At 35.7% G+C, this 25,860-nt stretch overlaps 3 protein-coding genes across 3 annotated transcripts; 2 read left to right on the top strand and 1 right to left on the bottom strand.

Moving 5' to 3' along the window:
* LOC108663017 (pollen-specific leucine-rich repeat extensin-like protein 1) lies at window positions 2,460-3,233 on the bottom strand. The gene has a single exon (XM_018125500.1). It carries the CDS (start codon window positions 3,231-3,233, stop codon window positions 2,460-2,462), a length of 774 nt encoding a protein of 257 aa, XP_017980989.1.
* Window positions 11,231-19,169, top strand: LOC18592493 (LRR receptor-like serine/threonine-protein kinase FLS2). The gene is made up of 6 exons (XM_007019273.2): window positions 11,231-11,935; window positions 12,116-13,082; window positions 13,431-13,613; window positions 13,768-13,939; window positions 18,429-18,717; window positions 19,050-19,169. The coding sequence occupies exons 1-6, from the start codon at window positions 11,231-11,233 to the stop codon at window positions 19,167-19,169; spliced, it is 2,436 nt and encodes an 811-aa protein (XP_007019335.2).
* On the top strand, window positions 19,797-20,687 carry LOC108663016. Its single transcript, XM_018125499.1, has one exon. It carries the CDS (start codon window positions 19,797-19,799, stop codon window positions 20,685-20,687), a length of 891 nt encoding a protein of 296 aa, XP_017980988.1.

Below are 25,860 nucleotides of genomic sequence, written 5' to 3'. Positions count from 1 at the left end.
TTCTACTCCTAATACTGTGAGTAAACTTATTATCATTTAATTTATCTAAGGTAGTTTTTATGAAATTTTATAAATTTTATGAAAAATGGATTTAAAAAGGATAAATTTCGTGTTTTATAAATAAATGTGTTTTTATAAAATGGTTTTATAAATTGTTTGAAATTAATGATGACTGTTATTTTTTTTAAATAGAGTACATGGAGATTGTGGTTGTTAAGTATGAATTGTATTTTTAATTCAAATGGCTTATGATAGTGTGAGCATGCTTGGCTGGTTTATTGTATTGAAATTACATGAATTGTGGTTTGTCGTACAAATTAGTTATTATAAAAAAATTACCTTGTTATGCTGTTAAACTATTTTATGACTATGGTGGGGCTGACCTACACTGCAGTGGCGGGTTTCCGTAGACCATCCTATTAGAGGGGCTCAGTAAACCCGGCTAATTTATTTTACCTCTGTGGGAGAGGCGCGTAGGGTAACTCTTGTTGAGGGGTTTGAGTCCACTTCACGCTTCACCACCACGTGAAAGTGAGATTCAGCAAACTCCAAGAGACAGCTGTTTTATATGAATAAGTCGTTTTAACAGCCTTGGCGGACTCGAGTGGATGCTTTGATGACGATCAAGTATCCTCGAGGATGAGTTTTGGCATGAGCCAAATTTTATGAGAAACATAAGCCTTGAAAATTATTTTAATTGAATTATAATTGTTTTCATGGGATGGAATAAATTTCTAAGTTATGAAATGCATATTGGGATGGGATATTGTATTGTCTCCATTTACTCGGCTTTAGATACTTTAGATGGTATCTGTTTACTCACTGGGATTACAAAATCTCACCCCTTCTTCCTATACATTTTTCAGGCTCAGGACAGTTTGTAGATAGTCAAGCAGGACAAGAACTAAGTTCGAAACTGTATTATAGAAAGTAAGAGTTCACAGTCTGACATCCTTTTGGTCAATTGGGGCCCACGTGTCACTGTAAAAGTAATTTTATTCTTCAGTTATTTGATTTAAAGTATATATGAATATATTTAGCTTTTATACCATATTTTTGGCGAGTTTCGATATTTTCGAAGAAAAATGATAAAAATGCCCCTGTGAGCCAGAAAGTAATATTTTATTGTTTTGATTTGGAAATAACTTATAATTTTTTGAAATGTGAGATTTAATAATTGTCGCTCACCAGGGGGATACGGAAGCTAATGCTAAGCCTTGCGGGGTTTCGATCGGCATTCGGGGTAATGAGTGCCTATCGGGATGTTGGGGCAGTTGTCACTGTCTCTTGATTCTAGTTTCTGGCAGTGAACACTTAGTCGACTAACTTATTTCTTGGTCGACTAAGTTGGCTTTGTCCTTCAATATTCTTCAGCCCACCAACTTCTGATTTGAATCTTAGCTGACTAACTCTTCATTAATCGACTAAGGGGCTTCTTTCTTGTTGATCAATTGTGACTTCCTTATTCTTATGCTCTTTGATATGTGCATTTGAATGATTGATTAATTATTTGCATACAATTTTTGTCCTGCACATTCAAGTAGAAATATTAGACACGAATGAATGGGAATGTTTTATTATCATCAAAAGCTAATGGAGCCAACAGTCTCCCCCTTTTTGATGATGACAAAACATTCCTTGGTTAACAACACAGTATTCTTTTATTTTTTTTAGTTCTGCACAAAATGGAGATTTTCCTCCCCCTAAGTGTGTACTCCCCCTTAATTTGTGCATAGTTTTATTATTCATCTTAGCATGTTTTTTATCTTTTCATATAGAAAATAACATGTAAGGGTTTAAATTTTTCACAGAATATATTTACACAAGCTTATGGAATAATAAGCAGCGAGTGACAAGATGACAGAACATTATTACTACTTCAGCTTGCTGTCTATCATATTGTTTCCAAACTTAATTCATCCAAGACTAAATGCCATAAACCATCCAGTCAAAAATATCAACATTCATATTTATTTTATTTTTTTAAAATTTCACTCATACTATCACATCAACAATTAATGATCAACACAACAACTCAGTATCAGCTCAATATCAGCACCAAATCAATAAATAGTAGCAGAAACTCAATAACAGATTTAAATGTTCAGTCATCAGTTTATCATCATTGCATTCATCCACAATCCAACCAAAATATCATGAGAATAAGTTTTCAGTACATTATCAGAATAAGTTCTCAACACACTCTCAACATCAGTCATTAGCAACAGAACAAAATAAATAAACAGTGTCTTAGCACAATGATCAGTATCCAATTTTTAGCAAACGACCATAGACCATCTACCATAGACAACCTAGTCAGATTTAACACCCTAAATTTCACCTAGATTTTTGGTACCTCTACCTTAACATTTTTTTTTAATTTATTTTCCTTTTCCCTTAGCGTTTCACTTCTCTTTTTTTTTGGCATCATCAAATCTCAAGGATGCTTAATCATCTTCTCAAGAGGATGAGGGAGAGGATTCATCAGTGAAATATTTTACATTAAGGGGTTCAGGAGAAGGTTCTGGTGGTGATTTTTGTGGTGAAGGTTCAGGTGAGGATTTATCAGAAACTTCCAGGGGTTCTTGAGGGGAAGAGATAGTTGATGGTCTAGCTTTCTCAACACTTTTGGAAGATTTTCTCCTTTTGAGGAAATTGGTCTTGGTTGCCATTTTTTTAATGCCTTTACTAGGTGGTTTTGATTTGACTTGTGGAGCTGTAGTAGTTTTCTCCTTTTCTTTCCTAATTTGCTTCTCTGTTGTTTGTACTGGTACAGATGTGGCTTGCTGCGTTTTTACTTTAGCTGCTTCTTTCTTAGCTTGCTCCTCATGAACCATTTGATGAAAAAGACCCATGATTGAAACCTTTTCAGAATATGGAGGAAATGGTTGAGGTTCTAGTTGTGGATCTTGAATAGGTGGAGGTGTGTCATCAAGAGATCCAAGAACTTCAGTCCCCTTATCTGACTCTTTTTCCTTCTCAAGCTCAACTTCAGGGTCAATCATTGGTTCAACATCTTTATCTTGAGGTACAGGGCCTGTAAAACTCTCAACTTGGAAGGCAAGGCCTTCAGCAGCCTCCTCTGCTGGTGCTGGACTTGAAGTTGCTGAAGTGTCCTTAGCTGCAGGCTCAGCAATAGATTTCCCTTTTTCCTTCATCATATTTTCAAGCTCTTCAAGTCTTTGTTCCATTTTCACCATATTTAAAGATTGCTTTGTAAGCTTCCCATCCATTCTCATCAACAGATTGAAAATCATTTCACTAGAAAATGGTGAGGATGTTGCCTCTGTCTATGCTAGTATTGCAAAGACCTTGGGTGATTTAACAAAAGTTTCTCCATCTAACTTGTAACCCATCTTTGGCAGACTACCTAAATAGATAGTCTGGTCTCTACTCTTTACCAGGTCCATTTCATACCTTTTAGTCCAAATTCCTTTCTTCTGTACCAGTGCAGTAATGATATTTCCCTATGGCAAGTTTATCTTGTCCCATGTACAAGCTTTTCTCATCCTTTCAACCATAAATCGACCTAGATTCAGGGGAGTACCATTGAATGCATGCTCTATTAGCCATAAGTCTTGAAGTCTAATGTAGCTAAAACTGCCACTTCTGCCATGAATGTTTGCTGCTATAAAGTAATGCAAAATCCTAATTTAAGGACTGATAATCAGGCCGGCATTACTTTTTGAGGAGTATTTTTCCTTCCTTCTTGTAATTATTTCCCACAAGGAGGATGGGTCATAATTTTCAGGAAAGTCAAACTCTCCTTCCTCACATTTGATTTTAAGTAAATTCCCTAGATTAGTAGCGGTTACAGTAAATTCCTTTCCATTTAAAAACACATTCAGGCCATCATCAAGATAATCATCGGGCTCATTTAGTTCATCCTTGTCAATTGCTATACTTTCATAAAATTCTTTTACCAAGTTAGCATTATAAGATCGATTCTTAAAGATGTTAAACTCCTTCAGTTTTAAATCCTCAAAATAATCAGATAAGCTTGTTTGAATTTCTGGAATCTCACTGAAACTATCCCAGTCCCAGTCAATGTATTTTCCACAAGTAATGGGGACATTCTTTAATTTCTTGTATCTACTTCATGTGCTTTATTCCTAAACTAAGATGAGGTGTTACCTTTCTTAGATGATTTTCCTTTCTCTTTCTTTTTTTCTATTTTCTATTCCTTTTCCTTCTGCGATTTTCCAGATTTTTTGCTCATTGATGCAGACCCAATTTTCTGTTTCTTTTTCTATATTTAGGCTTGCATGTCTTCTTTTAATGGTCGTTTTCCTTTCTTCTTCTCAACAATCTCTTTGGTCATAGCGATTTTTGCCATTTTGGATTTGAGAAATTTCAGATTAAGGGTTTTGAGAATCTGAGTAGATAAGGTTTCAGTTTTGGGTGAATCAGTTTCAGAAGAGAGAAAATGTAGAGGAAATGAGTTAATGGGAAGTTTAATTTTCCCAAAAATCATCTGTCTCCCCCTTAAATACTATTAGTTTTTCTCCTGTTCAAAATTCAAACTTTGCCTCCTATTTTATTTTTCATCTAGGCAGTATTTTCTACCCATTCTCTTCACCCGGTATACTGCTCTTGTTCACTATTTTATTCTTTTTCTCTTCTAACTAATTGAGTCTTATTATTTAAAGAGACAGAATGCTCTTAGTTGACTAAGTGCCTCTCTTAGTCGACTAAATGCCTATTGTCATTTGAGAAAATTTCAAAATATTTCCTAAAGCTCCTGCATACTCACCATTCCTAAATTTCTTCTAATCTCATAGAATCTATCCTCGTTTAAGGGTTTAGTGAAGATGTCAGCTAATTGATGTAAAGTATTTACAAACTCAATTTTAATTTCACCTTTAACTACATGATCTCTAACAAAATGGTGCCTAATCTCAATATGCTTAGTCCTGAGTGCTGCACAGGATTTTTTGAAATGTTGATTTCACTTGTATTATCACAATATATTGGTATGTTATTCATTGACATTCCATAGTCTTTTAGTTGTTGTTTAATCCATAAGATTTGAGCACAACAACTACCTAGAGATAGATATTTTGCTTTTGCTGTAGACAAAGCAACTGAATTTTGCTTTTTGCTAGACCATGACACAAGCATACTACCTATAAACTGGTAGGTTCCACTAGTGCTCTTCCTATCTGTTTTGCTACCAGTAAAATCAGCATTCGAATATCCAACTAAGCTAAAGGATGATTATCTAAGGTAACATATGCCTAAAGTTTGTGTGTCTATGAGGTATCTAAAAATTCTTTTAACAACAATCATGTGTGATTCTTTGGGTTGAGATTGAAAGTGAGCACACAAACACACACTGAATTGTATATTAGGCCTGCTGGCTGTTAAGTAAAGAAGTGATCCGATCATACCTCTATAGAGCTTTTGATCAACATTCTTTCTTTTTTCATCAAACTCAAGTCCGATGGAGGAACTCATTGGTGTACAAATTGATATCAGCTTTAGCATATCAAACCTTTTGAGCATGTTTTGAGTGTATCTTTCTTGGTTGATGAAGATTCCTTTCTCACTTTGTTTGATTTGAAGCCCAAGAAAGTATTTCAGCTCACCCATCCTACTCATCTCAAATTCACCTTGCATTTTTTTAGCAAAATTCTTGCACAAAGCCTCATTAGTTGCACCAAATACAATGTCATCCACATAAATTTGAACTATAATTAAATCATTTAAGTATCTTTTGATAAACAATGTTGTGTTAATACTACCTCTAGCATAACCTTTTTTATCTAAAAATTTTGAAAGCCTCTCATACCAAGCTCTAGGAGCTTGTTTCAATCCATACAAGGCTTTATGAAGTTTGAAAACATGATATGGTTTTTCAAAATCTTCAAAACCTGGTGGTTGTTCAACATATACTTCTTCTTGAATGAATCCATTTAAGAATGCACTTTTTACATCCATTTGAAATAATTTAAAATTCATAAAACATGCAAAAGTAACCAAAAATCTTATAGCTTCTATCCTAGCAACCGGTGTAAAGGTTTCATCATTGTTTGATTTGAAGCCCAAGAAAGTATTTCAACTCACCCATCATGCTCATCACAAATTCACCCTGCATTTCTTTAGCAAAATTCTTGCATAAAGCCTCATTAGTTGCACCAAATACAATGTTATCCACATAAATTTGAACTACAATTAAATCATTTAAGTATTTTTTGATAAACAATGTTGTGTTAATACTACCTCTAGCATAACCTTTTTTAACTAGAAATTTTGAAAGCCTCTCATACCAAGCTCTAAGAGCTTGTTGCAATCCACACAAGGCTTTATGAAGTTTGAAAACATGATCTGGTTTTTCAAAGTCCTCAAAACCTGGTGGTTCTTCAACATATGCTTCCTTTTGAATGAATCCATTTAAGAATGCACTTTTTACATCCATTTAAAATAATTTAAAATTCATAAAACATGCAAAAGCAAGCAACAATCTTATAACTTCTATCCTAGCAACCGGTGCAAAGGTTTCATTATAGTCTATTCCTTCCTCTTGGTTATATCCTGGGGCTACCAACCTAGCTTTATTTCTAACTACATTCCCTTGCTCATCTACCTTATTTCTAAACATCTATTTTTTTCCAACGATAGGGTGGTTTATAGGCCTAGAGACTAATGACCATACATGGTTTCTTTTGAATTGATCAAGTTCCTCTGGTATGGCCAATATCCAGCTTTCTTCTTTTTCTGCTTCCCCAAATGTTTTAGGCTCAATTTGAGATATGAAAACTGAAAACTCACAAGTCTCTCTTATTGCTCTCCTAGTTTTAACACCTCGTGAAATATCACTTATGATTAGTTCTTGTGGGTGGTCTTTTGCATATCTCCAACTCCTTGGAAGGTCATTATGTTGATTTTCAGTTCTTTGCAAAGTTTCTATGGGTGGAGGTTCTGTTTCTCTACCTAGGGTATTTTTTTCACTATTTTTCTCATCATCTAAACTCATCTATTCCATTTGTCTTTCAAAGACATTCGTATCATTTTCATCATCAGAAATTTCCTTTTGTAAGGTATTGGATTCATAAAAAACTATATGGATGGATTCTTCAACCGTTAAAGATCTTTTGTTGAAGACTCTATAGGCTTTTGAGTTCAATGCATATCCTAGAAATATAGCTTCATCACTCTTTGCATCAAACTTTCCTAAAAGTTGTTTACCATTGTTTAATACAAAACACTTACAGCCAAAGCTCCTAAGGTGAGAGATATTTTGTTCCCTACCCTTTTAAAGTTTATATGGAGTCTTTGATATCATGGTTCTTATAGACACTCTATGAAGAATATAAGCTGCTATGTTAACAGCTTCTGTCCAAAAATATTTAGGTTGAGCCATCAAACAGAGGTGGTTTGTTTGTTGATTGTCCCTCAGTAACTATGGATTTTTGAAGAGACATTTGGATCTTCCCAAGGGTGTTAGACCTTAATAACAGGGGTTAGACTCTAATACCACTTGTTGGTCTCAAGAAAATGTGCTAGAGGGGTGGTGAATAACACTTTTTGGCTCTTGGCAAGATGAGGAACTAATTTGAAAAGCAATGAAAATAAAAACAGAGTAGACAATGCGCAGGAATTTAGAGTGGTTCGGTCCAAGACCTACATCCACTACCTTGATTATTCAAACAAGGATTTTCCAAAGTAATCCACTATAAATGGTGAAATTCACAAGCTTTCACCAAGCTTTACAATGATTTTTACCAGGTTCAGCCAAAACCTTTCATAATAGTTTTTACCAGGATCAACTAAAACCCAACACTTAACTTTTCAAGGCTAAGTTAGAACCTACACTCAATCAAGCAATCCTAGTTTGAACCAATCCCTTAGAGTGACTCGCTCACTCTAAGAATATAAAGAGAGAAGTAATAAGAGTGTACCTATGATCACACGGTTGATATAAGTGGTACAAATGAACTGCAGATCACAATTACAAGGATAAGAGTTAAGTGCAGTATAATGAGCAATGAATTTTTTTTTGGTTTTTTAGCGCATTTCTATTCTTGGAAGCCTTTCATGCATTTTTAGCCATTGGAACCCTTTTTTATACTTGGAAAATTAGCTCTGAAGTGTGTTAGACAGTTTCTAATCGTTGGAAATAGTTTTGTTGCAGTTCTGGCTGCTAATTTGTCTTTTAGTGCACAATTCAAATTTTCTGGCAGAATGCTCTTAGTCGACTAACCGATATCTTAGTCGACTAAGTCGTCTCTGTCTCCTAATTCCAGTTTCTAGCAGTGTGCACTTAGTTGACTAACTTATTTCTTGGTCGACTAAGTTGGTTCTGTCCTTCAATATTCTTTGGCCCACTAACTTCTGATTTGAATCTTAGCTGACTAACTCTTCATTAATCGACTAAGGGGCTTTTGTCTTGTTGATTAGTTGTGACTTCCTTATTCTTATACTCTTTGATATGTGCATTTGAATGATTGATTAATTATTTGCATATAATTTTTGTCCTGCACATTCACGTAGAAATATTAGACACAAATGAATGGGAATGTTTTATTATCATAAAAAACTAATGGAGCCAACAACGCAGACCTGAACATATGGATCAGTTTCATTAAGGGTAATTTTATCCAAAATTAATTTCTTTTGGCTCAACGTAGTTAAAATTATAGAAAGGGTTATTTTCAAAAACACCTTATTTATGAAGGGTATTTTTGAAATGAACCCAAAAAGAAATAGGTAATCGAAGAACATCGTTGCCTTCCACACCAATTAAATACAATTTGACTTGGCCCTCTAAAGCATAAACTATATTGTTTAGTCATTGCTCTATTAATCAATAACAAGTGGAATTATGATTTCTACATTCAAGAAATAAATATCTTCCCTTTAAAATTATTTAATCTAAAATCTCAATTGAAACTGAATGGTAAAGGATGTTCCAGATATCCAATTCCATCATTCAACCCCTACTATTTAGTTAAAGAAAAATTGTTAAGGAAGCAACTAGATATTGATACGTATTATTTATTCTAATAAAATGTGAAATATGTTAGTTTTTCTTATGATAAATCCGAAATTTTTTTATTTAAAAACAATAATTATTATTTAATATAAAAACCAAAGATCTACTATAAGAAAATTATAGATCAAGATACACATATCTTAGAAGAAATTCAAATCCCTCAGCTACAAGGGATTAAATTTTAGATTAAGAAACAAATACTTCTAAAGCGATTCAAGTGTCTCAACTCCAAAAGATTCACACTTCTTTATCTAGAGTAGTTTCTATTCTAAAAACTATTACTAATTTAATTCTAATGGTTAGCTAAATAGCAACTGTTGCCTATATAGATATACTAATGAACTTGGATCTATTAAACTAAATTCATAATCCAACAAGACATGTATATAAAACACAAAAGAAGAATATGCGTGGGATCCTTGGAAATCTCTTTACAACTATGGACCCAAGCCCATGTCATCTCATGACTAATATTTTACTTGAAATTTCATTTAATTTAATATTATCGTTTAGTTTCTTAAATTAATTAAGAAACCTTATTTACCCTTTAATTGCAATAATATCTATCAACACATTGCAACTGACCTGTGCAGATAAAAAAATTACCAATAAGATCCCTTTCATTACAATCTTTACTAATTAGTCCTTTCACCATACCATATTCCTCATGGACTTTATGGATAAATAATTTCCATTATCACATTCAACTCATGTAATACCAACTCATGATTTTCATTCCTATTGGACTTTGAAAAATATTTTTCTTCAAAACACTAATATATAATATTAATATAAATAATATAATTCTAAAACACTTTTTAGAAAACACAATAGCCGGATTTCTTACGTCCAACAATCTTATGAAAATCACTTGAATATATTTTAAAATAGAGAATGGTAAATCATGTATTAAGCATCCAATATAATTTATGTAGTATGTAAATAACCCAACATACTAGGGGCATCTGAACATTTGATTTATTGGTTAATGCATAATCCTCCTGCCTAAAAAGTAGAGTTCGAATCTCCCTTCCCCCAATTATAAAAAAAAAACCCAACGTATCAAGGTATAACCTTTAATTTAGAATCACCTATTGACAACATTAAAATCATATAGATACTAAATAAATTATATTGACCCTCTCAAGTCTAAGTACAATTAATAAATTATAAAAAAGCTCCTTTTAATTATTGACAATGACAGGTTTATAAGATGCTCGTTAATTAGATCTTGTTCGATGCATGCATCTCATACATTAAACCCACTTAAACCCATTTGTTCCCTTTAAAGTCACTAACCCAATGCTAAAGTTAAAACATTCTATCATTTTTTATAGTGGCACAACAAGTGTAGGCTTTATATAGGTTGTCACATTTAGCCTAGAACAATTTTGATAAATAAGGAACGAAAAAACTATAACTCCTCTATTAATAGTTCATCAACTATTAGTATAGTTTCCTTACAATGTTAGCGAATAATTTATGATTATATCATATATATCATAAAAAAATAAAAATTATTAAAATATAATAAATATCTATAAATTTATAATTGATGTAATAATTTATTTATTTAATAAATAATTAATAAAATTAGTTTTTAAAGACATATGTCTAACAAAAATGATGCTTAATTTTTTTTTATCTTATCTCATCAATTGATTCTGATGAGCCAATCTCAGTCTCATTCAAATTTATAAGGGCTTTTAACACAAATCCTATTACTATCTAATTGCTTCAAAACTTTCAATGAAATTGTGCCTCATTCCTCTCCCAAAAAGCCCTCGTCCAATGTTGCATCAGCTCCCCACTTTAGTCAAAAGTTCAAAAATAAAAGTTCAAACAGGATGTTTCTGTCAGTTCAATTTACTGTCCCTATAAATGTTGTTTGGACCTCTAACAGATCACAATCAACATAGATTTTTTCCTCTTTTCCATTTTTAACAAGAAGTTACTTTGTTTAACTTACAACTTGGTCATATGAGTTGCATAAAACTCATCATGACCCTTTTTCTCTTCCTACTGTTTATTCCCTTCAAACTTTCTGTCATCAATGCTTGTCATGCAGAAGAATGAAAAGCATTGATAAGCTTCAAATCCCATCTCACAAACTCTTCAAATCGATTGTCTTCGTGGAAAGGCCATAACTGCTGCAGTTGGTATGGAATCCGTTGTTCGGACTCACTTCATGTCACAACCCTTGACCTCCGAAATCCCTTTCCGGATAACCTCATAATGAAAGTGAATTCAGAACCTGTCTCCTTCTCTGACTTCCTGTCTACTGCTATTACCAATACCATCCCTTCTTCCATTTTCTCCCTTCCTCATATCAGGTACCTTGACCTTAGTTTCAACAACTTCATATTATCAAAGATTCCAACAGGATTATCAAATCTCATTGGACTTGCTTACCTCAATTTATCAAGCACAATGTTTAATGATTCTATGACAACCCAGTTTACCAACCTTACTTCCCTTACAGCACTTGATCTTTCTTGGTCCTTTAGCATCTGGGACTACTCATCCATTTTCGCTAATTTGTCTTCTACTCTGACAATTCATTCTGGTGCTCTATACACATACATAAACAGAGGCAGTCTCTCTGCATCAAATTTGAATTGGTTACAACAACTGAATAATCTTAGAGAACTAAAATTGAGTGGTGTTGATCTATCAGAGTCATCTCGATCAGCCCTGTGGGCTAAACCAATATCAAATCTTTCCAAGCTGAGGTTACTTGACCTATCAAATTGCGGGATTTCTGGCAAGGTTCCTGTTGAGCAGCTTCTCAACCTCACACGTCTCTCTCATTTGTTCATGGACTTTAACATTATAGCATCCGAAATCCCAAGAAATTTGGCCAATCTCACCTCTCTCTTAATCCTTGATCTCACCAGATCAAACCTACAAGGCCATATCCCCTACCTTCCTCAACTAAAGGTACTTTAAATGGGAAACAACTCTGATCTTATAGTTGATTTGCATTCCATGCTCGCAGTCCCCTGGCCTGCATTAGAATCAATTGACACATCATTTACTCATGTTATTGGATCCATCTCACCCTCCATTGGCAACTTCACCTCATTAGTTGAATTCACAAAATACAATTGTTTAATTCAGGGCGAGATACCTGCATCCATGATGAACCTTTCAAGGATAGAAAAATTGTTACTGGATTTGAACCAATTGACTGGTCAGACATCACCTTCAATATCCAATTTAAAAAGCTTGAAATATCTATCTTTGATTCAGAACTCTTTCCATGGATCCATACCTGACATAATTTGTAGCATCTCCTCTCTTCGCTATCTGGTTTTAGTGGGTAATTCTTTTACTGGAAACTTACCAGATTGCATCGGCCAGCTCCATGATCTCCGCTACCTTGCAGTTAACTACAACAAGATGAATGGAACAATACCTTCACTGTCATCATTTTTCCATAACTCGACTCTCTATATGGTAAGTCTTGGACTTAGTGGGCTAAGTGTGAAAGTAAACCAACTACCGTTTCCACCCAAGTTTCAACCAAAAGTGTTGTCCCTAGGGTCATGTAACTTAGGAGGCACAATCCCAAATTTCATATCAAACCTGACCCAACTAACATTTTTAGGTTTGTCTAATAACAACCTATCAGGACCAATTCCCTCTTGGCTGTTCAATCTTCCCAATTTAGGTTATTTAGACATCTCCCTTAACAAACTCCAAGGGGTTATCCCACCTAACATTAAGCTAAAGTCATTTTTCTTACCCACAACACTTAATTTAAGAAACAATCAACTTCAAGTACCAATCCCTCAAAGGCTTGAGAACATAGAAGCCTTGGATTTATCCGCAAACAATTTCACTGGCTACATTCCTAAAGAGGTTGGACTTGGGAACATTAGATACTTGGCACTCTCCAGCAATAATCTTTTTGGTCATATCCCATTTTCCCTCTGTCAAGCAAAAAATGAGCTCATGTTGCTTGATCTTTCCAACAACAACTTGGGAGGAACGGGTCCAACCATGTTAGGTAACTGCACATCTCTCGTATATCTAAACCTTGGTGGGAACAAGCTTAGCGGAGGTATTCCAAATGAATTGCAAGGTGTGAAAAAATTGAGTTTCTTAGATATAAGTGTCAATCGTTTTAATGGTCCTTTCCCTTCGGTTATCCATAAACTTAAAAAAATTATGGTTCTTGATATGGGAAATAACAAATTTGGAGGAAAGATCCCCCGATTCATTGGAGACCTGCAAGACCTCTGAATTCTTGTGTTAGAATTCAACTTATTCAGTGGTTCAATCCCACAAGAGATAAACGTGTTAAAAAATCTGTAATTCATTGACTTCTCCAATAATCAACTGTCTGGTCCTATCCCAAAAAAGTTATCTGGTTTAAAGACAATCATAAATCAACCAATGGATGCATATTTTCTTGGGTTTATCTTCTCAGGGAAATATATTGGTGTTGAAGTGAATCTACTTGCTAAGGGATTGTCACTGCAGCTTAAGGTGGTCTGCACATACCATAATGGGATGGATCTTTCATGCAACAATCTAAGCAGAAGCCTTCCATCTGAATTAGGGCTGTTGCAAGGGCTTTATCCACTTAAACTCACACAAAACACCCTGTCTAGTAACATCCCATCCAGCATCTGAAAAATGAGCCACTTGGAGTCACTCGACCTCAGTTAATCTAAGTGGAGAGATCCCCACAACATTGACCTTATTGGATTCACTCTCCACTTTAAGCTTGTCGTACAACAATCTAAGCGGGAAAATTCCAACAGGGCCACACTTCGACACACTGAGCAGAGATGGGTTAGCATACACTGGAAACAATTTCTTATGTGGAGCTCCCGATAGTGTCGAATGTGACGCTAATGGTTCCCCAACAACGGAATCAAGTGATGCGGAAGATATCGGACAGTGGAAATTGGTGTATGCGATTGGGACTGTAGGGTATGTAGTTGGCTTTTGGGGACTTTTCGGGGTTCTTTATTTGATGAGTGAAAAACGGAAGAGGAGCTATTGGGCAGCAGTTGACCAAATTGTAGCTAGAATCATCAGATGCAATAAATGAGTAGTAGCAATCTTTTGGGTTGTGGCACTATCACTTCTTGACAATCTACATGGTGATACCGTAGTTGATTATCATTCGGAAGTAAGGACTTGCTATCCTTGATTTCCAAAACTGTAAACTAGTGATACATTTGTCTTTTTTTTTTCTTTGTTTGTTATAACTACTGCGCAATCAATCCATTTCTAAAGATTGGTATGTTCAGCAGAAGAACTATCCTTAGTATGTTTACTTGTTTAATCTTCTTTGTATTCACCAAGAGTTTAAAGTTCAAATCTTTTGATTTTTTTCATCTAACTTGTAAGAAAACATGAGGATCACAAAAAAAAAAAAAAACCAATTGTGGAATAAGTTTTTACTCTGATCATATGCCTATATGAGTCTTATACCTTTTCAAGACTAGTGCAGAGTTTAATAGCCTCAAATCTTAATATGGTAAAGACAATATAAAATGAAGAAATTAAGTTGAACTTATTTGTAAAGAAATTTAGAACTTCAAAAATTTAATTGAATGGTTCCATTATATTATAAGGAATTTTATAATTAACATAAAACTTATGCTAGACCTACTACAGTTAGGGTTGTTTACACAAATAATATGTTTATTCTTCAAATTTGAGAGGCATGTGATCTAAGACGTAAAAACCAAAAAGAGGAAAAGGAAGAAAGAGAAGAGCAATTGGATTCCCCATCAAACCTAGGACATTGCACCCTGTTGCCAAACCCTATGAATTGACAACAAGGCTTTTCTTCCTCCATAATTGGTTATGTTGGCACTCCGTAGAGAAGACAGAAAACCTAGAGCCTTCTATCATAGCTAGCACTAGATAGCTATAAAATGATCATACCTATATGAGTCTTGCAAGCATAATCAGCCATTTATCCTTTGGAGCTGTTCCCTTTTCCATTAACATTAGAGGTTGAACACTTAGTTTTGTGGTTTGCGACAAGCAAAGTTAGAGCTGTTCCCTCTTCCATTAACATTAGAGGTTGAACACTTTGATATTTTTGTGGTTAGCAACAACCGAAGTTTGATGCAAAAGAGGATTTCGATTTTGTAATTAATTACCTTTTGATTTTGACATCTAAGGTACTAAATAAAAGAAATCTTCATCTTCTAGTTAGAGATTTTTACATTAAATTAATCAAAGATGATCTTGCTCGAGAGAAAATTTTAAAATTTTTCACTACATATGTATTATGAATGCATGACTTTTCCTAACAAGACTATGCTCTAAACCAACTATTCCATGTGGTTAATCAAACACATTTTACAAAATGATTCAACATCCAATGAATGCACAATATCAAGTGCCACTGTTGAGGTAATGTTCTAGAATCCTCTTTTCATGAGTGCTGTTAGAGCCAAGCTCTTGAGTTCCTAAAAGCAGCCATACTTCACACTCACTTAGGTAAATCTTTTTTTTTGTTTTTTGAAAAGCACTTAGGTAAATCTTATTAACAATACTCCCATAGCTAAATGACTCTAACAAATTTATGGGTTTATTAAGATTATATTACTCATCCTTTCCTTACCATTACAAGTATGAAATATCATAGAGGAAATTATGGGAAATGACCTTCATAGTAAGGTGACTTCAAAAATGACTGTCTCTATAATTTTAACTGTTTTTAGTCAATTTTTACCACCACTTGACAAGAATACCCTTTAAACCAATTAATCCAAATGAAGGCGCGTCTCAGTTTCTTTCTTTCTGCTCTCTCGCCATTCAGCTTAAAATTTTAAAATTAAATCTCGATTTAGATTTAGCTATCCTTCCGTCCAACTCTCCAATGCCATCGAGGTCTATATCGACAGCCAACTTTCTCATGATCCCAAAGTGCAAAGATGACATCAAGGTATTTGCTATGTGTTCTTGGGTTTATTTAAGGTTATTCATAGAACAAAAAAGTTGATGGGTAAATTATATGAGTTTGGAAACTTAAATCTAGCTAGGGGTAGCGAAATCAATCAGTTTATAGGCGAGGCGTGAATATTTGTCAGGCATTGAGTCACTGGATATTAGGGTGTGTGACTGGATATTAGGAATCGTTACCTGTTTCCTGTTTATTTGGCATTAGGTGCCTGAATATTACGTGACTGATTGTTTGTTGAGCATTGCATGAGTTCTTTATAGGCATTACGTTACTGAATATTTGTTGAGCGTTGCGTGACAAGCAATACGTGACTAAATATTAGGTGCTTGAATATTACGTGACTGAATATTTGTTGAGAATTGTGTGAGTTCATTATAGGCATTACGTGACTAAATATTTGTTGAGCGTTGCGTGACAGGCATAACGTGACTGAATATTTGTTGAGCATTGCGTGACCTGTTTATAGGCATTGTGTGACTTTAGCTACCTAATGCTAAAGGTGATTATGTACTAATTCAACCCCCTTAATAACAAATTGTGTAAAATTGGAAGAGAAATAGGCTAAAGCTGTTTGGTAAACTGTTTAACAAAATAAATTATATAAGCTGTAATTTTGGTTAAAATTACTATAAAAGGATATTGAGTGTCATCTTCAATAACCTAATAAGCTCTAATGAAATTCTTAAAGTTTATATATAATTTCATACTTGTATAGTAGCAATAGTATTAGATTTTGGTTGGTCTACCATAATGCTTAAATTAAAAAAAAAAAAGAAAAGAGGAAACGATAACGAATTTCTTGGAAAAGAGAAAAGAGATAACATTAAAATCTTTTTTGATTAGTGAAAAAGAGAGAAAACCTTTAAGCTTCTTTTTATTAAGAATTTCTTGGAAAATGATGTTTGGACTGGCTTTTGCTTTTAAGAGGTAGATAAGATGAAAGGGCAGGTCGAACAGGTACTTAATAATCAATTTAGCCCCCCTTCATTGCACTTATATGGGTGTAGAAAATGAAGAGTCAGTATTCATGCATATAAATAAAGGGAACCATTAACCATTTGAATCAAATTCAATTATCTAAATCAATCTCAAATTATTGTAAAGTGGCATCCAAAGATCTAAGAGGCGATAATGGGGAATAGGCAACCTCCGAAGAGGAAGAGATGCCTCTGAGGGAGAAGCTGGAGATATTCCAGCAAGAAATGTACGGCCTCATCGACAAACTGATGGCCAAGACTTTTGAACTGGAGGCTGACATCTTATGCAACAACAAGATTCTCGAGGAGATATATGACATAGTAGATGAACTTAGGAAGAAATGAACTACGGTTCATATTTTTTTGTATCATCTCCTTTTATTTCAAAGAATCTAATAAATAAAATTTGAAGAAATTTCATTGAGCATATATTTTGTTATGTCTTTTCTTAATTTTATTTTCTTCGTTTAAGTTATGTTATGCTGAATAACTTTGTGAGTGGATGTTAGGCATTGTGTGACATATTATTAGGTATTAGGGTTTAAGGTTATACACGGTGCGTGAATTGTGCAATGCATATCTTCTGTTGAGACATTGCATGAGTGGTTTGTATGTATATGGAATAGAGTACCTATGGTGATGTTGTTTTGTATTGCGTGACGTTGGGCCAATACGTGACTGTTTAAGTTGGCATAACGTGAGTGGATATTAAGCATCGATTGACTTATTATTAGGTATTGTGAGACTGGTGGTGCGTGACTTATGCAATTCACCTCTTGTTTTAAGGCTTATTATTCATTGAGTGACTTATTCTTAGGTGTTGTGAGCCTAGAGGTGCGTGCCTAACTTGTGTAATTCATGCGTTGTTTTGAGGCTTTTGTTCAGTAGTTTTTTAGGCAGTGCGTGACTGGTTTTTATATATTGCATTGCCTGTTGTAACGACAATGGTGGCACGTGACTTGTACAATTCATGTGTTGTTTTGAAGCTTTTGTTCAGTAGTTTTTTAGGCTTGCGTGACTGGTTTTTATATATTGCGTTACCTGTTGTAGCGAGAGTGGTGGCGCTTGACTTGTGCAATTCATGTGTTATTTTGAGGCTTTTGTTCAGTAGCTTTTTAAGCTTGCGTGACTGGTTTTTATATATTGTGTGACCTGTTGTTATGTATTGCGAGAGTGGTGGCACGTGACTTATGCAATTCATGTGTTATTTTGAGGCTTTTGTTCAGTAGTTTTTTAGGCTTGCATGACTGGTTTTTATATATTACGTGACCTGTTGTTATATATTGCGAGAGTGGTGGCGCATGACTTGTGCAATTCACCTCTTGTTTAGGGGCGTTTGTTCACTAGTTATTAGGCATTGCATTAATGTGTATTAGATATTGCGACACTTAATTTTTGTTAAATTTCTACGACTGGCCAAATGTGACTTAGGCATTGCGTAAATGGTTTCTATGCATTGAGGGGCTATTTTTGATAAATTGACTGATCGTGACACTTATTTTCTATTAAATTTCAGCGGCCTGCCAAATGTGAAGCTTATGATTACATACGGTGGTCATTGGGTTGATAACACTTACAAGGGTGGTGAGACACGAATGAGGGATGTTAGGAGTGATTTGTCATTTTCGAGACAAGCGAAGCTGGTTGAAAAGGTTGTTGGGGTCAACTCACATAATAATGAAATCGAGCTACATGCATCGCTCAGCCATGTAGCAGGGGTTTTGCGCGCAATTATTAGGGATAATGAAGATGTAGTAAGTATTCTACGAGATGAGAGGGCAGTTGTTGTGTTTGTGACAGTTAAGGTAGGAAATGCAAACGATATTCCACATAAGCGCGATATCCAACATAGTAATCACCAATAAAAAAGGTTAATTATTCTGACATACCACACCATGCATTTCCTAACAAACAACCATGACAATCATGTTTGATGTATCCTCATGAGTTTCAGTAGCCCAGCGCACACATAAGGTGTCTGCAAATGATGTCTGCATAATTCTTATCGGCATGTGCATCGAACGAAATACTTGGTACTTTGCAACAAACCCAACTGTAGCTCGAAAATGCATTGGGTCCATTGTCACTAGCAAACGACACTATGATGGTTGTGAGTGATGACGATGCATCTGATTAGATTGAAGATGATGTTGAAGAGGATGACACGACGGATCGAAACGATGAGTTACGTGATGACTGTGAAGATGATTACGTTGGCGGACATGAAGACCGTTCAGAGGAAGACAGGGTTGAGTAGACCGACATTCCTGATTGCAATCATGCAAATGGCAGTACAGGTCATACCACAACTGTTGTGTTAAAAGAGGTTGAGTTGGACGACCATGGCAGAACCGTTGAATTATAAGATGTTAAGGGTGCAAACCCTATTTACGAGAACTCCATCGCACTTGAGAACGGCATTCATTCGCCTGATGATAGTGATCAAGAGAGGGTAAATACAAGGGTATCTCATCAATGGATTATTCTCGGGCTAGATATGATATCCTTCCAAACAGTTGGGAGTGAGGAATCCAGATCAATGGGCGACCATTTTTATTTTGAAAAAGTGTTTCCATTGAAGGCTGAATTGAAACGAGCTTTGAGCATGTTGGCACTAAAAGAGCATTTTGAGTTTACAGTTAAAAAGTCATGTCATGCTCGTTTTGAGGTTGGTTGTAAGGATAAGGCATGCAAGTTTGCTTTGCGTGCAACGAAGTTGCCTGAAGGAGAATATTGGCAACTTCGAATGTTGTATAAGGTACACACTTGTATTGTCGATGGTTTGCAATGTGAGTACCGAACTGCGAGCGCAAGGGTAATTGGTGAGCTTATCTCCAGCAGGGTGTAAGGAAATTGTGCAACCCCATTGAGACCAAAGGAAATAATGGAAGAGATCAATCGCAAGTGGGGATTGCAATGCCTATATGGTAAGGCTTGGCAAGCGAAGGAGTATGCAGAAAGTCTTGTGTTTGGTTCACTGGAAGAGTCATTCCAACTCCTTCCCTCATATTTCCATATGTTGGAACGTGAAAATCCCAATACTATCTCGTGTGTCGCTACTGATGGGGAACAACGATTCAAATATTGTTTCTGGGTGTTTGGGTCATGTATTCGAGGGTTCAGTGCTGTAATGCGGCCTGTAGTCATTATCGATGCCACACATATGAAAGGCAGATTCAAGGGTATTCTGTTTGTGGCGTTATTCAAAGATGCGAATGAGCAGATATATCCACTTGCATTTGGCATTGGCCACGTCGAAGATGAAGAGTCTTGGTCGTGGTTTCTTAACCAATTGTGTCGTGCAATTGGTTGTTCTGAAAATGCAATGTTCATTTTTTATCAGTATTTTGGCATTAAGAATGCAGTTGAGAAAGTGTTCAAGGACGCTCATCACAGTCTATGCAATTACCACTTAGGGAAAAATGTTAAAAACAGGTTCAAGCGCGAAGATGTTGCAAAGATTTTCACCATGGCTGCCAACTGCTATAGGGTCACCGACTTTAACAGACATATGAATCAACTGAAACAGCTTTGCAAACCTGCTTATGACAGCCTTATGAGATTAGGCCCTGAGAGATGGGCACGTGCACGATCACCAGTAAGGCAATATAAGCTAATGACATCCAACACTGAGGAGTGTATTAACTCTTGCTTGAGGCATGCAAGAAAAATGCCAATAACGGTGTTGATCGAGTGCATCAGAGGCATGTTTCAATGTTGGTTCCATGACTGGCACAATGAGGCATTGAATTTGACCATGCCCCTTAACCCTTAGGCTACCGATCTGTTGAACAAACGGTTCAATGAATAATGTCACTTTTCCATACAAGCAATTGATCGGGTGGAGTTTCAAGTTATAGGCGGGAGTAAGAACAGAGTGGTGAACCTTTTCACCAATGAGTGTTCATGCGGTGAGTTCTAGTCCGATCTACTCCCTTGCATGCATGCCATGGCAGTAATAAGGTATGAGCATTCATGTTTTGTTATATTGTGAATGATGAATTGAATATTTACATTGTTCGCCAACTGTGATTTCATTGCCTTGGCAGTAAGTGCAAACGTACAGCCATTGAATTCTGCTTGAACTATTACAAGACTTGATCTTGGACGGAGGGATATGCAGTTCCCATTCACCTGGTTGGGCATCCCAATGAGTGGGACATCCTTAATGACGTTCAATAAATTATCGTTTTGCCACCAAGTTAGCGAGGTCAAGCGAGAAGACCTAAGAGGAAAATGATTCCATCAGCTAAGGAAGGCAGCGGACGATGAAGATGTTCACAATGCAAGAGCTATGGTCATAATAGACAAAATTATCAGACTCCATTTATAGCTCCACCGACAAATGGGGAAACATCATCTGCTCAGTCGATAGCTTGACGATGATGACCCAAGGCATGTGCTATTTGCAGACAACTTGGGCACACACGAAATCGCTGTCCAATGCGGACTACAAGCTTTGATAACGTTATAGGTGTTGTACCTGAAGATAGTGGCCCTTCAGGCGTAAGTTGTTAGGGATTGTTTCAAACTAGCCATTGATATTTGCATTCAATGATACTATTTCAACTTTAGTTTGATATAGTTTGACAAAGTCTGCAGATGATATTTGCAACACATGATGTTGCGGCAACTGTGACCAGAACAACGAAGAAAAATGACTACTGTGATTGGGGGACAAGCATATCTAAAACACAAGATGTTGCAGCAGCTATGACCAGTACAACGAAGCAAACTGAGTGCGGTGACTAAGGGACAAACAAATCTAAAACACAAGATGTCTCTCTCAAAGTGGATGGAACTTGTATGAAAGAGCAAACTGAACTGTTTGGTTGGGGAATGAAAAGTTAGATACAAAAGATGACCATATGGATGACAAAACCTTCAAGTCCAATGGTGAGGACGGTGAACTAGTTGGGGAACAATGGAAAAAGAATGTGAAAAATCTTATGCTAGTGATGCACTGCCACGGTCTGGTTGGGGAATAAAAGATGTCATTCCTTCGAAAACCTTGGACGATTCTTTCAAATCTAATGGCTGAGAACAACAAAAGTCACCAGAATATTATGAAGGTTGGGGCTCTTTTGATGAGTCAAATCAACCAACAAGTTCAAATGGCTGGGATACACCAAATGGTTTGGGTAACACTCAAAGTGAAAAACAGCATCAGTCACGTGACAGTGTAGGGGCTCACGTCGTTGGGCTTCAGATGCTAGTAAGAAGAATCATCCTCTGAAGTCAGCTGGACTCATGAATGATGATTCCAGTATAGCTGCAATGAACACTACTACAACACAAAGATTTGACATGTTTACTTCTGAGTAAAAATATATATTATAAGGCATTTTTGAAGTCACCTTACTAAGAAGGTTATTTCCCACAATTTCCACTTATAAATATATCGATAGTTGTCGTTTCATCTTCGAACCATTCCAAACTTAGTTTAAGGGTGAAGAGAAGTTGAACCACTAAAGCTGAGGAAAGCTTGAGGGTGACTTATTTTCATTATTTGACATCCAGCTAGTGAGAGAAAGTATTGAGGAAAGACTTTTGAGGATCTTTGAGGTGAAAAAGTGAAAGAACACAAAGAATCCTATGAAAGTTATGGAGGTTTGAAAAAGTGTACCAAAGCATGAGAATTGAAGTTACTTGAGAAAGTTATGGAGGTTTCAAGGGATGGCTTCCATGCAATATGGAAAATGTTTATTGAGGAAGAAGAATGGGAAGAAGAAAAAGAAGCTACTGGAAGTAAGGAGAAAGTGCTGAAAAAAATTAGATATTTATCCTATAGTTGACTACAATTCCCCTTATTTACAAAAATTCCATTGCATAGTTGGATCATCAAATTCCAATTCCAATTATTATGTATAATAATCGTAATAGTTGTTCTAATGTCGACCGTTGTAATAAAAAAACATAAAGGGCATAAGATAGCTTCCAACCGTTTCTTTCATATTTCAATCTTCCCAATATCTATCGATAGCTGTCGTTTTATCTTCCAACCGTTCCAAACTTAGTTTAAGGGTGAAGAGAAGTTGAACCACAAAAGTTGAACCGTCCTGCACTGTCTTAAGCAATGGCCGCATCTTCGAGCATACCCAATGTTAGTGGCGATGGCGACCAAAGTATGGATGATGATGAATACTCTAGCCTACTATCAAGGAAGAAATGGAAACTAGATCTTCAACTGCCTGCCGCATAAATTAGTTTATCAATTGAACCGGGTAATGATTTGTGCTCTCCCTTACGGTTTAGGGACATATCACATGGTGGTAGGTATTGGGTAATAGAGAATGCCATGATATCATGCGGGAAAGTGGTAGATTGGGAAAGCTGAAAGGAAAACATATACCTTGAAGGTGACTTATTTTTGTTTTTCGACATGGGTAAACTTAAGGGTCTAAGTACCTTTCCATATTTTGATTATAGCCCAACTCTTGTTAGGGAATTTTACTTCAACATTCGCTGGAGTGAAAATGAATTTGAAAATCCTAGAGATTTTGACCCCATTTGTTTTGAACGTGTTTTTGAGAGGAATAGAGTTTACAGTGACTCCCTTTGATATTAGGAAGCTCCTAAAAATGGAGTATACACACGGATAATACAAACCTCCCCCATCATATGAGCCGTCCAGCATGTGGGCCTAAGTGACAAGCAGAAAAGAACCACACACCACAGAGTCATGTTCTGTTCGTCATTTGAATTTTGCACCAGATAGGGTGGTACATAATTTTCTGGTGTCCACATTACAAGGAAGGATCAGTCGTTTAAGACATGTTAGTGTTAAGGATCTATGGATGATGGAAACAATTGGAAGCTAGTTTAGCATTAATATTTAGAATATATGATCATGAGAATGAGAGAAGTTTCCATGCGGAAAGAGACGGCCCTTCCATACAAGAACATCATATCGGCTTTAGTTAAAAAGAAAGGGATATGGAGCAATAGGTATCTAGCTTATTGGACCAGTCGCAGGCCTCGTACTCTCTCCTTTCGATGGCTTGTGAAAAGAGGATATGACTTGAGTCTTGATGAGCCATTGAACTCTGTCGAAGGCAGCCTAGTTCATCCTACCCATGATACTCCACCCAAACAACCATCTAGAGTTCCTGTTTCCAATGTTGTGATGTATAATATGCTTTTGAGGATTGATGAGAAACTCAGTAATCAAACTACTACAATGCAGGCATTGGAATTGAGGATACAGAATGTTGAGAATCTTCTAATACAAAGAACAGATAAAGCTGTTCGGGCAACAGAAGCGTGACAGAATTAACTGTCCTCAACTGAGTTTCTCCGACATTAACCTCAAAGAAAAAGGAAATCAGTTGTCATTGGTTCTAGCTGAGTCAACCATACCAAATGAACATTCATATTTGAGAGTTGTTTGTATAACTAGATTATGGATACTGTAGTTTGTATTTCTCATAATTGACTTGTGGTATTTTGTTTGCTTTAAATTTCCACAACATGTGCTTTAACTTTCATCTGGTTGAGGGTTTATGTCATGACCCGGTACTCCCCTCGAGCCCGTGACAATCGCCTCGACGTCCCGATAGACATTCATTGCTTGGAATGCCAATCGAAACCTTGCAAGGCTTTAATATCAGTTTTCGCACCTCCCCTGTGAGCAACAGTTGTTAAGTATCATGTTTTGATAGACTATAAACTATTTCCAAATCAAAACAATAGATAAATAATTTTTTTCTCACAGGGGCATTTTGGTCATTTTTTCTCAAAAATCTCGAAACCAGCTAAAAATGTAGTATGCGAGTGAAAAACACATATTTCATAATCAAAAATAAGTTTAGATGTCTAAAACATTCATTTAAATTGAAACTATAACTATTTGAATATAATAAAAATATTCAATAAAATATTTTATTTTCTTATAAAATAATATTTATAGAGTTCCCGGTAAATAATTTTTGTAGCGTAAAAACTAAATAATTTCATACATACTGTAATACAGATAACCAAAGCATAAGATTTAATTTGCAGTGACATGTGGGCCCACGAATGACCAAAAGTATCAAAAGCGATAAACCTACAGTTTTTGAGGATGCAAGTCCAACTGTAGCCCTCAACGAAATGAGCTATTTACCGACTATCCTGAGCCTGAAATGGGTGAAAATGAGGGTGGTGAGATTATATAATCCCAGTGAGTAAACAAATACCATCTACAATATCTAAAGCTGAATAAATGGAGACAGATAAAATAGATTAGCATAAAAATGATTCTCAACATTTCGAACTCATTTTAATAAGATAAAATAGATTCATTTCACCAAAATAAACAACGAGGCTTATGATTTCTTGAAAAGTTTGGTTTGTGCCAAAATCATTCTCATACTCAGTTGTCAGGGATACCTTGGCCGATGGCTAACCCAACCGAGTCAGCCAAGGTTGTTAAAAAGTTATGTACGTAAAAATCATGTTTTTATTTTGAAAACATAGCCGTTCCTTAGCGTTGGTTGAGTTCACCCTCACGTGGTGGTTTGGCGTAAAGTGAACTCTAAAGTTTTAACCTAAGGAGTTATCCAAACGCGCCTCTCATACTGAGGTATGAATATAATAAGGTTACCATGCCCCTCTAATAGGCTGGTCCACGAAACCCGTCCACTGCAACGACCAATATATAACCCACCAATTCAATAAAATTCAACAGCATGACATGACAATTATTTTATTTTATAGCCTCTCAAGGCAAATCAATAGTTCATACTTTTTCAGCACATTTACCAAATCTAGCCACTCATGCCCACATTATCATAAGCCATTCAATTCAAACCATGATTTATAACACAGCAATTAGTCTCCAATTACTCCATTTTCAAAACCATCTTTCAATTTCAAGACAATTTTATAAAATCATTTCATTTAATCACATTTTGCTTATAAAACATAAAGATTTACCATTTAAACTCATTTTCCATAAAATCACAAAA

The sequence above is a fragment of the Theobroma cacao genome, chromosome 8 (assembly GCF_000208745.1).
Source record: "Theobroma cacao cultivar B97-61/B2 chromosome 8, Criollo_cocoa_genome_V2, whole genome shotgun sequence".
Classification (NCBI taxonomy): Eukaryota; Viridiplantae; Streptophyta; class Magnoliopsida; order Malvales; family Malvaceae; genus Theobroma; species Theobroma cacao.
The sequence above is the reverse complement of the archived record's forward strand: the minus strand, read 5'-3'. Positions and strand labels throughout refer to the sequence as shown.

Excerpts from the sequence above, each read along its gene's own strand:
- LOC108663017 (XM_018125500.1), bottom strand. The coding sequence starts at position 3,233 with ATGGATGGGAAGCTTACAAAGCAATCTTTAAATATGGTGAAAATGGAA.
- LOC18592493 (XM_007019273.2), top strand. The coding sequence starts at position 11,231 with ATGAAAGTGAATTCAGAACCTGTCTCCTTCTCTGACTTCCTGTCTACT. Across the intron at positions 11,936-12,115 it reads CCTACCTTCCTCAACTAAAG|GGCGAGATACCTGCATCCAT; the intron begins GTACTTTAAATG and ends TGTTTAATTCAG. Across the intron at positions 13,940-18,428 it reads TATGCGATTGGGACTGTAGG|CGGCCTGCCAAATGTGAAGC; the intron begins GTATGTAGTTGG and ends ATTAAATTTCAG.
- LOC108663016 (XM_018125499.1), top strand. The coding sequence starts at position 19,797 with ATGGAAGAGATCAATCGCAAGTGGGGATTGCAATGCCTATATGGTAAG.